Genomic DNA, 12,220 nt, shown 5'->3' on the forward strand with positions numbered 1-12,220 from the left:
TTGTCATAAACCACCTGAATATTGATCTTCAACTAGTTGTCATAAACCACCTGAATATTGATCTTCAACTAGTTGTCATAAACCACCTGAATATTGATCTTCAACTAGTTGTCATAAACCACCTGAATACTGATCTTCAACTATTAGTCATAAATCACCTGAATATTGATCTTCAACTAGTTGTCATAAACCACCTGAATATTGATCTTCAACTAGTTGTCATAAACCACCTGAATATTGATCTTCAACTATTGGTCGTAAACCACCTGAATATTGATCTTCAACTATTGGTCGTAAACCACCTGAATATTGATCTTCAACTATTGGTCGTAAACCACCTGAATATTGATCTTCAACTAGTTGTCATAAACCACCTGAATATTGATCTTCAACTAGCTGTCATAAACCACCTGAATATTGATCTTCAACTAGTTGTCATAAACCACCTGAATACTGATCTTCAACTATTAGTCATAAATCACCTGAATATTGATCTTCAACTAGTTGTCATAAACCACCTGAATATTGATCTTCAACTAGTTGTCATAAACCACCTGAATATTGATCTTCAACTATTAGTCATAAATCACCTGAATATTGATCTTCATTTGTTTTTTCTTGAAGGTTGTGTCATCTTTAAAAATGTATTTTTATATCAAGAACATTTTCAAACCATTTTCCTGGAGAGAAAGCAGGATTTTCTTTCCATCCCTATTTTAAAGAGATTGATCCCAAATGACAAAATATGAAACGTTTGTGTCCTTACCTTCAAAGCAGTCTTTGGACAAGCAGGCTCCAATCTATGATTTGGTTACCCACTACCATCAACCATTGATAGTAACATTTCCTGTGCAGAGCCTTGATGTAGTGTTTACACTCCTCTCCATGTGTCTTATACAACTTTCCACCTGATGACATTGATCAATCCCAGCTTCTAACCGTCCCACTGTTTTTACCATTTGCCTGTCTCTCTACCTCATTTAATTACTGTGTCAAAGTGTCAAACTACCTCAAAAATGGTAAAGAAAACATGTTAGCATTCTTCACATTACTTACCCCAAAAAAAGTAACAAAGTAGTCAAATTTGGAGTGTTCATTTAATGTTCAAAGCATCCTGAATAAACCTAATTTTCCACCCTGGTAATAAGCCTAAGCCATGTCAAAATACATAGAATTTCAGGATATTCACTTTAACACAGTAAAGCCCCAGTCCTCCATCTATGTATTGGCCAGGGGGCAATGACATTCACATAGAAAATCTCACTCCAAACTTTCTTCAAATGTTGGCAGCCCTGAATTGTTACAATGCTCTAAAATAGTAAAATAGTAATAAATATTGCATGACTTCGTTATCATACATTTACTACAATGATATTAACATTGAAAATATTCTAAAATAATATATCTGTATTACTTGCTATGAAAGCATCAATTTCAACATTTTACAGCTTGTACAGTGCATTTGGAAAGTATTCAGACCCCTTTACTTTTTCACATTTTGTTATATTACAGCCTTATTCTAATATGGATTAAATATTTGTTTTCCTCATCAATCTAAGCACAATATCCAATGATGATAAAGTGAAAATGGGTTTTTAGAAATACCTTATTTATATTTGTATTCAGACCCTTTGCTATAAGACGCAAAATTGAACTCAGGTGCATCCTGTTTCCATTGATCATCCTTAAGATGTTTTTTACAACTTGATTGGAGTCCACCTGTGGTAAATTCAATTGATTGGACATGATTTGGAAAGACACCTGTCTATATTAAGTCCCACAGTTGACAGTGCATGTCAGAGCAAAAACCAAGCCATGAGGTCGAAGGGATTGTCCGTAGAGCTCCGAGACAGGATTGTGTCGAGGGACAGATCTGGGGAAGGGTACCAAAACATTTCTGCAGCATTGAAGGTCCCCCAAGAACACAGTGACCTCCATCTTTCTCAAATGGAAGAAGTTTGGAAACAATAAGACTCTTCCAAGAGCTGGCTGCCTGGCCAAACTGAGCGATCAGGGGAGAAGGGCCTTGGTCATGGAGGTGACCCTGAACCCGATGGTCCCTCAGTGACAGAGCTCCAGAGTTTCTCTGTGGAGATGGGACAACCTTCCAGAAGGACAACTGTCTCTGCAATACTCCACCTAGAAGGCCGTTGTGGTCGAGTGGCCAAACAGAACTCCTCAGTAATAAGCACATGACAGCCCGCTTGGAGTTTGCCAAAAGGCACCTAAAGGACTCTTAAACCATGAAAAAACAAGATTCTCTGGTCTGCTGAAACCAAGATTGAACTATTTGGCCTGAATGCCAAGCGTCACATCTGGAGGAAACCTGGCACCCTCCCTACGGTGAAGCATGGTGGTGCCAGCATCATGCTGTGGGGATGTTTTTCAGCAGCAGGGACAGGGAGACTAGTCAGGATGGAGGGAAAGATGAACAGAGTAAAGTACAGAGAGATCCTTGATGAAAACCTGCTCCAGAGCACTCAGGACCTCAGACTGGGGTGAAGGTTCACCTTCTAACAGGACAATGACCCTTAGCACACAGCCAAGACAAAGCAGTAGTGGCTTCAGGACATGTCTCTGAATGTCCTTGAGTTGCCCAGCCTGAGCCAGGACTTGAACCCGATCGAACATCTCTGCAGAGACCTGAAAATAACAGCTGTAATGGCTGTCAAAGGTGCTTCAACAAAGTACGGAATTTGCAAAAAATATCTAAAAACCTGTTTTTACTTTGTCATTATGGGGTACTGTGTGTAGATTGATGAGGGGGAAAAACTGTTTCATCCATTTTAGAATAAGGCTGTAATGTAACAAAAAGTGGAAAAAGTCAAGGGGTCTGAATACTTTCCGAATGCACTGTACATACAAAGTATCCACTCGGTTATTACTCAAATATACACATAATTCTGTCTGCCTACGTATTCTCCCGGGGACTGGAGTGGTCTTTGACCTCTGTGGAGCCCAGGTTGTCTGTGGGCGGAAAGCTGGTTTCAGGGGACTTGTAGGCCAACTCCCTGAAAGAAAAAAAAACATCTGTCTGTCTGTCCATCCATCTGTCTGATTTGTCCGTTCTCTGTAGTGTCTTACCTCTCTCCATCTCTCTCTGTAGCAGCCTGGAGAGGGAGACAAAAACCAACAGGGGTGGTCAGTATTTCCCAAAAACACATTGATTAGATATTCACTGATAAAAGAGAAAGTTCTTCCATCTTCAGTATGGGTTACCTTGGGCTTCTGTGGGAGTGGCACCCCGCCCATCTTTCTAGGCCCCCCAAGAGTGTCAAAAGAATTACTGCGTACCCTAATGGCTCTCTGCAACAAAGACAGGAAATATGGATGCCAAGTCGAAAACCCACCCTTTCCCCACACTGTAGTGAAAAGTCAAGGATTTCTGACCTCACCTTAAAGTTTTCAATGAACCCTCCACTCCCTTCAGTTACACCCCTCATCCCCTCAGAAGTCGAGAGGGTGGACACAGGTGAATCTCCCATCATGCACTGGGAGCGGGTGGACAGTTCTGCCTGCAGACCCTCCAGGAGGGATGAACGAGTGCGCAGCTTGAAAAGATAGGATGAGAGGAGAGAGGGAGGCAGAGACGGAGGAGAGAAGGAGGCAGCATAGAGGAGAGAGGGAGGCAGAGACGGAGGAGAGAAGGAGGCAGCATAGAGGAGAGAGGGAGGCAGAGACAGAGGAGAGAAGGAGGCAGCATAGAGGAGAGAGGGAGGCAGAGACAGAGGAGAGAAGGAGGCAGCATAGAGGAGAGACGGAGGCAGCATAGAGGAGAGAGGGAGGCAGAGACGGAGGAGAGAAGGAGGCAGCATAGAGGAGAGAGGCAGGCAGAGACGGAGGAGAGAAGGAGGCAGCATAGAGGAGAGAGGGAGGCAGAGACAGAGGAGAGAAGGAGGCAGCATAGAGGAGAGAGGGAGGCAGAGACGGAGGAGAGAAGGAGGCAGCATAGAGGAGAGAGGGAGGCAGAGACGGAGGCAGCATAGAGGAGAGAGGGAGGCAGAGACAGAGGAGAGAAGGAGGCAGCATAGAGGAGAGAGGGAGGCAGAGACGGAGGAGAGAAGGAGGCAGCATAGAGGAGAGAGGGAGGCAGAGACGGAGGAGAGAAGGAGGCAGCATAGAGGAGAGAGGGAGGCAGAGACAGAGGAGAGAAGGAGGCAGCATAGAGGAGAGAGGGAGGCAGAGACGGAGGAGAGAAGGAGGCAGCATAGAGGAGAGAGGGAGGCAGAGACGGAGGAGAGAGGGAGGCAGCATAGAGGAGAGAGGGAGGCAGAGACGGAGGAGAGAAGGAGGCAGCATAGAGGAGAGAGGGAGGCAGAGACGGAGGAGAGAAGGAGGCAGCATAGAGGAGAGAGGGAGGCAGAGACGGAGGAGAGAAGGAGGCAGCATAGAGGAGAGAGGGAGGCAGCATAGAGGAGAGAGGGAGGCAGCATAGAGGAGAGAGGGAGGCAGCAAGGAGGAGAGAGGGAGGCAGCATAGAGGAGAGAGGGAGGCAGCAAGGAGGAGAAGGGGAGGCAGCATAGAGGAGAGAGGGAGGCAGCATAGAGGAGAGAGGGAGGCAGAGACGGAGGAGAGAAGGAGGCAGCATAGAGGAGAGAGGGAGGCAGAGACGGAGGAGAGAAGGAGGCAGCATAGAGGAGAGAGGGAGGCAGAGACGGAGGAGAGAAGGAGGCAGCATAGAGGAGAGAGGGAGGCAGCATAGAGGAGAGAGGGAGGCAGCAAGGAGGAGAGAGGGAGGCAGCATAGAGGAGAGAGGGAGGCAGCAATGAGGAGAAGGGGAGGCAGCATAGAGGAGAGAGGGAGGCAGCATAGAGGAGAGAGGGAGGCAGCATAGAGGAGAGAGGGAGGCAGAGACGGAGGAGAGAAGGAGGCAGCATAGAGGAGAGAGGGAGGCAGAGACGGAGGAGAGAAGGAGGCAGCATAGAGGAGAGAGGGAGGCAGAGACAGAGGAGAGAGGGAGGCAGCATAGAGGAGAGAGGGAGGCAGAGACGGAGGAGAGAAGGAGGCAGCATAGAGGAGAGAGGGAGGCAGAGACAGAGGAGAGAAGGAGGCAGCATAGAGGAGAGAGGGAGGCAGCAAGGAGGAGAGAAGGAGGCAGCATAGAGGAGAGAGGGAGGCAGCAAGGAGGAGAGAATGAGGCAGCATAGAGGAGAGAGGGAGGCAGCAAGGAGGAGAGAGGGAGGCAGCATAGAGGAGAGAGGGAGGCAGAGACGGAGGAGAGAAGGAGGCAGCATATAGGAGAGAGGGAGGCAGAGACAGAGGAGAGAAGGAGGCAGCATAGAGGAGAGAGGGAGGCAGAGACGGAGGAGAGAAGGAGGCAGCATAGAGGAGAGAGGGAGGCAGAGACGGAGGAGAGAGGGAGGCAGCATAGATGAGAGAGGGAGGCAGAGACGGAGGAGAGAAGGAGGCAGCATAGAGGAGAGAGGGAGGCAGAGACAGAGGAGAGAAGGAGGCAGCATAGAGGAGAGAGGGAGGCAGCAAGGAGGAGAGAGGGAGGCAGCATAGAGGAGAGAGGGAGGCAGAGAGGGAGGAGAGAAGGAGGCAGCATAGAGGAGAGAGGGAGGCAGAGACAGAGGAGAGAAGGAGGCAGCATAGAGGAGAGAGGGAGGCAGCAAGGAGGAGAGAAGGAGGCAGCATAGAGGAGAGAGGGAGGCAGAGACAGAGGAGAGAAGGAGGCAGCATAGAGGAGAGAGGGAGGCAGAGACGGAGGAGAGAAGGAGGCAGCATAGAGGAGAGAGGGAGGCAGAGACAGAGGAGAGAAGGAGGCAGCATAGAGGAGAGAGGGAGGCAGCAAGGAGGAGAGAGGGAGGCAGCATAGAGGAGAGAGGGAGGCAGAGAGGGAGGAGAGAAGGAGGCAGCATAGAGGAGAGAGGGAGGCAGAGACAGAGGAGAGAAGGAGGCAGCATAGAGGAGAGAGGGAGGCAGCATAGAGGAGAGAGGGAGGCAGCATAGTGGAGAGAGGGAGGCAGAGACGGAGGAGAGAGGGAGGCAGAGACGGAGGAGAGAGGGAGGCAGCATAGAGGAGAGAGGGAGGCAGAGACGGAGGAGAGAGGGAGGCAGCATAGATGAGAGAGGGAGGCAGAGACGGAGGAGAGAAGGAGGCAGCATAGAGGAGAGAGGGAGGCAGCATAGAGGAGAGAAGGAGGCAGAGACGGAGGAGAGAGGGAGGCAGCATAGAGGAGAGAGGGAGGCAGAGACGGAGGAGAGAGGGAGGCAGCATAGAGGAGAGAGGGAGGCAGAGACGGAGGAGAGAGGGAGGCAGCATAGATGAGAGAGGGAGGCAGAGACGGAGGAGAGAAGGAGGCAGCATAGAGGAGAGAGGGAGGCAGAGACAGAGGAGAGAAGGAGGCAGCATAGAGGAGAGAGGGAGGCAGCAAGGAGGAGAGAAGGAGGCAGCATAGAGGAGAGAGGGAGGCAGCATAGAGGAGAGAGGGAGGCAGAGACAGAGGAGAGAAGGAGGCAGCATAGAGGAGAGAGGGAGGCAGAGACGGAGGAGAGAGGGAGGCAGCATAGATGAGAGAGGGAGGCAGAGACGGAGGAGAGAAGGAGGCAGCATAGAGGAGAGAGGGAGGCAGAGACAGAGGAGAGAAGGAGGCAGCGTAGAGGAGAGAGGGAGGCAGAGACGGAGGAGAGAAGGAGGCAGCATAGATGAGAGAGGGAGGCAGAGACGGAGGAGAGAAGGAGGCAGCATAGAGGAGAGAGGGAGGCAGCAAGGAGGAGAGAGGGAGGCAGAGACGGAGGAGAGAAGGAGGCAGCATAGAGGAGAGAGGGAGGCAGAGACAGAGGAGAGAGGGAGGCAGCATAGAGGAGAGAGGGAGGCAGAGACGGAGGAGAGAGGGAGGCAGCATAGAGGAGAGAGGGAGGCAGAGACGGAGGAGAGAAGGAGGCAGCATAGAGGAGAGAGGGAGGAGAGAGGGAGGCAGCATAGAGGAGAGAGGGAGGCAGAGACGGAGGAGAGAGGGAGGCAGCATAGAGGAGAGAGGGAGGCAGAGACGGAGGAGAGAAGGAGGCAGCATAGAGGAGAGAGGGAGGCAGAGACGGAGGAGAGAGGGAGGCAGAGACGGAGGAGAGAAGGAGGCAGCATAGAGGAGAGAGGGAGGCAGAGACGGAGGAGAGAAGGAGGCAGCATAGAGGAGAGAGGGAGGCAGAGACGGAGGAGAGAGGGAGGCAGAGACGGAGGAGAGAAGGAGGCAGCATAGAGGAGAGAGGGAGGCAGAGACGGAGGAGAGGAGGCAGCATAGAGGAGTTAAGTAAGAAATGGGGAGCAGAAGAGAGGAAATACTTGTTTCTTATGTTTCTGTTCCACTTAAAAAGATACCAGATTTGCATCTAGAAAGTCTTTGCCTGTGTGAATGTAATGCCTCAAGCATTACTGTATACATTTATAATGGTGTTAGTGTTGTTCTTCTGTGGTTACCTCCAGTCTACTGAACCTCTCAGCCTTATAACAGGAGATCTCTGCATTGATAAGCTTGGTCAGAAGGAACTCTCTCAACAGGGAGCTCTGGAAGATAGGCCAATAGAGACACACTGAGAATGCATCAGACCTTTACCATGTAACCAAGTTCAGATGTGAATTCTGCTCACCTCTGTGAATATGGGAGGATCAGGGAGGGAGGGACCAAAGGGAGGTACATCCTCTCTGGCTGTGACTGACACCTGCAAACAGACCACTTCCAGGTTTGAAAAAGCCTTTCCATTCAGTGATAAAAGATCAATGTGTCTCTCATTTTGTTTTATCTTCTTACCTGGAACACCCCTCCTCCTCCTGCCTCCTCCCCCTCCCCCTCGTCCCCCACTCTCTTCCTCACCCTCCTGACCACTAGGAAACAGTGCAGGAAGTGTGAGCCGATGACATCAGACAGAAAAGGGGTGTGGCCCTCCTGGTAAACAACAGCAACGATGTCGTTGCCTATGTGTCTCTTCCTCTGTAGCTGTAAGGAGTAATGAGCAGAGGGTAAGCGGGAGCCACTGGAGCTGGTTTGAAGTGATTGACTGTGGGTGAGGATGATTAGGTGTCGTTATTCAGGCTAACCTGTTGTGTATCGCCCTCTGTGAAGGGCAATTTGGTGGACACATGGAACATGATCTCTCTGCCATGGAAGGAAGTGAAGACCGCATCATTTCCTGTCTGGCCGTGATACACATCCAAACCTCCTCGGAACCTGGAAGAGAATGCGGGAGAGAAAGAGGGAAGAGGCAGTCGGGGAGAGGGAGTGACAGTAAGCTGCTGATGTCTTCTTATTCATCTCTTCCTGTTACAATGTCATATTTCTGTAATTACTCCATAAGGCCATGTCACCATGTCGGTTACTGTACATTACCCAGTGAACCCTTGAAGTGCGACTGTAGCTCCCAAAATAGAGAGGAATTCTTGAAACTCTTCACTTTCCTCATTGTTACAGAGTATGTCCTCCTCTGTCAACTGTAAAAGATAGAGAGAAAATATGAGAGGTAATGTACAGTAGACTAGTGCTACGATTTAATGCTTCCAAGCTTCTGCCTGCATTCCAGTTATTTACCTGTCCCTCTCTCTGATACAAGACACCAAACTTGAAATTCGGAGACACTCTGTGTTCATCAAATGCCATTATAAGATCTGGTGCCTGAAAGACAGAGAGGGGAGGAGAGAAAGAAAGAAAGAAGCAAAGAGAGGGAGAGAGATAGAGAGATAAAGGGGAAGGAGAGAGCACACATTTTTTGTCAAAATGGTCTCAGGGTTTAGAGGTCATTTGAAGAGTACATTCTGTGTAACATGAAGGCCTAAAGCATTTGGGAATGTGTACAGTGAAAAAGAAGTACCTTGAGGTAACTGACCACATCAAATCTGGACACAGTCACACTGTCGCATAGCATCTGAAAAGGACATGGTCAGTTTGGGTTTTTTCAATGATGGTAAATGCACAGTAAAGGTTCATCTAAAATACACACGTCTGTTGGAGAGACTAGTAATGGTACCTTGGCCAGCTCCACAGCAGACGGGATGTTTGGGAACAGAGACACAGAGAAAACCCCATGCATCGAGCATTCCCTCATCCTGGAAAGGAAAGACAGACGTAATAACTGTTTCTCATGGAACTCACCAGGGTGTTTCATTACATGAATTGAATCAATTATATTCTTTCTGATATAACCTCAGTATTACTCTCAGCCTCTTCTCTTCTTCCTCCAAACAGACAGAGAGAAGGAGGGGTCCCAGGGAGGGGTCCACTGCTGTGAACGAGTGATGATACTGACATAGGAGAGAAAGTCACACAGCTACTATGTATGTATTTCATCATCTTGGATCATAGTCCATCTCTACCATCAAATGGAACAGAATAAGAGTAGTCCTATGGGCGGTACTCTACTAACTCGTGAGCGGAAGAACTGCTGGTAGTATGTGGCCTCGCTGTCTCTCTCCATGATGTCATAGGTCTCTGGGTCTAGTCCATAATGAGAGGATGTCGGACTGGTCTCAGCAAACTTCTGTAGCGGGGGGTCTATCCAGTAACCACCCAGCTTTGGAGGCAGGATCAGAGGAAGGTCACGACCTATCTTCAAAAGCTGAGACTTTCAAAAGGGTGAGATGATAATTAAACGTCTGGTGTATCCAATTAAATGTAGATCTAGCAGTATCCGTGGGATGATGTTTGAACTGACAGGCTCATGGTTGCATCAGCAAACCTAATAATGAGTTTTATGTATGCTGGTATGAGTGTTATAACTATTGTGATGTCAGTGTTTTAGGGAACAAAAACGTCTGTATCATTGAGAATATTGAAAGGCCAATGTCAACACACACACGTGTGCACACAAATCTTGACATTATATTTTAGGAGAAAGACTCACCCTCAAAGGCAGAGGGAATTCACAGCGCTGTTCATCTAGCCTGCTGCTCTGATGAAGGAGAGTGAAGGTAACAGTGACTGACTGATTGACTAACTGGAAAGAGAACTGATGTACACACAGAGACTACACAAAACAGAGAGGGAATGGTGCTGTACACTCACCTGCAACTTCTCAATGATCTCAAACAGCTCTGTCACCTTACATGGAAAACACAGACAGACCAACATACAGTCAGACAGACAGACCAACATACAGTCAGACAGACAGACCAACATACAGAGTCAGACAGACAGACCAACATACAGTCAGACAGACAGACCAACATACAGAGTCAGACAGACAGACCAACATACAGTCAGACAGACAGACCAACATACAGTCAGACAGACAGACCAACATACAGAGTCAGACAGACAGACCAACATACAGTCAGACAGACAGACCAACATACAGAGTCAGACAGACAGACCAACATACAGAGTCAGACAGACAGACCAACATACAGTCAGACAGACAGACCAACATACAGAGTCAGACAGACAGACCAACATACAGTCAGACAGACAGACCAACATACAGTCAGACAGACAGACCAACATACAGAGTCAGACAGACAGACCAACATACAGTCAGACAGACAGACCAACATACAGAGTCAGACAGACAGACCAACATACAGTCAGACAGACAGACCAACATACAGAGTCAGACAGACAGACCAACATACAGAGTCAGACAGACAGACCAACATACAGTCAGACAGACAGACCAACATACAGTCAGACAGACAGACCAACATACAGAGTCAGACAGACAGACCAACATACAGTCAGACAGACAGACAGACCAACATACAGAGTCAGACAGACAGACCAACATACAGTCAGACAGACAGACCAACATACAGAGTCAGACAGACAGACCAACATACAGAGTCAGACAGACAGACCAACATACAGTCAGACAGACAGACCAACATACAGAGTCAGACAGACAGACCAACATACAGTCAGACAGACAGACAGACAGACAGACAGACAGACAGACAGACAGACAGACAGACAGACAGACAGACAGACAGACAGACAGACAGACAGACAGACAGACAGACAGACAGACAGACAGACAGACAGACCAACGTACAGGAGTCAGACAGACAGACCAACATACAGTCAGACAGACAGACCAACATACAGAGTCAGACAGACAGACCAACATACAGTCAGACAGACAGACAGACAGACAGACAGACAGACAGACAGACAGACAGACAGACAGACAGACAGACAGACAGACAGACAGACAGACAGACAGACAGACAGACAGACAGACAGACAGACCAACATACAGGAGTCAGACAGACAGACCAACATACAGTCAGACAGACAGACCAACATACAGAGTCAGACAGACAGACCAACATACAGTCAGACAGACAGACAGACAGACAGTCAGACAGACAGACAGACAGACAGACAGACAGACAGACAGACAGACAGACAGACAGACAGACAGACAGACAGACAGACAGACAGACAGACAGACAGACAGACAGACAGACAGACAGACAGACAGACAGACAGACAGACAGACAGACAGACAGACAGACAGACAGACAGACAGACAGGAGGTTGAGGGAGAAACAGGAACAGAAAGAGAAACAACATTAGACAAACACAGATGCAGGGAAATGCAAGGAGACTAAATTAGTGACGATGTGATCAACAAATGCAAAAAGGATATGATGAAAGACACATTATCACAATGAAGTCCTTTTACCTTCTGGTTGCTGCCAGCAGAAAGGAACGGTTTGGTCTCGCTGGTAGGGGAGTCCAAAATATCCAGAATGCTGTGTTCTAAAGGTTCTGGTCTGCTGCAACAGGTGGAATGACAGAGCAAAGCAATGCAACCCATCACTTTTCCTATTCGTCAACTGCAAGTGTATCAAGCTTTAAATCCAGTGTAAAATGACCAGCGAGAAATAAACTACATCTAATGTGGATAAAGGTAAATAAAGGTATTTTTAATTTTTTCTCACCTCGTCTCATTTTCACATATGAACTTGTCCACACTGTGAATGGGGAAAGTGGTAACTCCTTAGACAATGTGCCGCATGACATTAAGAACTACTTCTATTATCAACTATTTGAAGATTTTATTCAGATTCTGACACTAGATCCAAAGCATTTTAATTTGTTCTCAATACTGTGACTGTTACTCACCCTCCATATGCCCCAAAAGTGAAACTTCTCTTTCTGGAGAAGAACTTCTCATTTCTGCTGTCTCTCTCCATCGTTCGGTGTGGGTGTTAGTGCTTGTGAGTGCCAGTGTGCTAGCTATAGTCAATCAGTACTGCCTAGGGATGAATTAAATCACTCCCCTCCCTCTC

At 48.1% G+C, this 12,220-nt stretch overlaps 1 protein-coding gene across 1 annotated transcript; it reads right to left on the reverse strand.

The window, feature by feature from the left end:
* Positions 1-2,820: 2,820 nt before the first annotated feature.
* LOC124005949 (rap1 GTPase-activating protein 2-like) lies at positions 2,821-12,220 on the reverse strand. Its single transcript, XM_046315597.1, has 19 exons — positions 12,054-12,220; positions 11,870-11,902; positions 11,611-11,704; positions 9,993-10,028; positions 9,832-9,879; positions 9,355-9,552; positions 9,135-9,232; positions 8,959-9,037; positions 8,803-8,856; positions 8,523-8,606; positions 8,325-8,425; positions 8,036-8,165; positions 7,800-7,934; positions 7,588-7,659; positions 7,418-7,504; positions 3,396-3,551; positions 3,220-3,306; positions 3,085-3,110; positions 2,821-3,011 (listed from the first exon to the last, which is right to left on the reverse strand). Exons 1-19 carry the CDS (start codon positions 12,122-12,124, stop codon positions 2,912-2,914), a joined length of 1,689 nt encoding a protein of 562 aa, XP_046171553.1. The 5' UTR covers positions 12,125-12,220; the 3' UTR covers positions 2,821-2,911.

Source organism: Oncorhynchus gorbuscha, linkage group LG19 (assembly GCF_021184085.1).
Source record: "Oncorhynchus gorbuscha isolate QuinsamMale2020 ecotype Even-year linkage group LG19, OgorEven_v1.0, whole genome shotgun sequence".
Classification (NCBI taxonomy): Eukaryota; Metazoa; Chordata; class Actinopteri; order Salmoniformes; family Salmonidae; genus Oncorhynchus; species Oncorhynchus gorbuscha.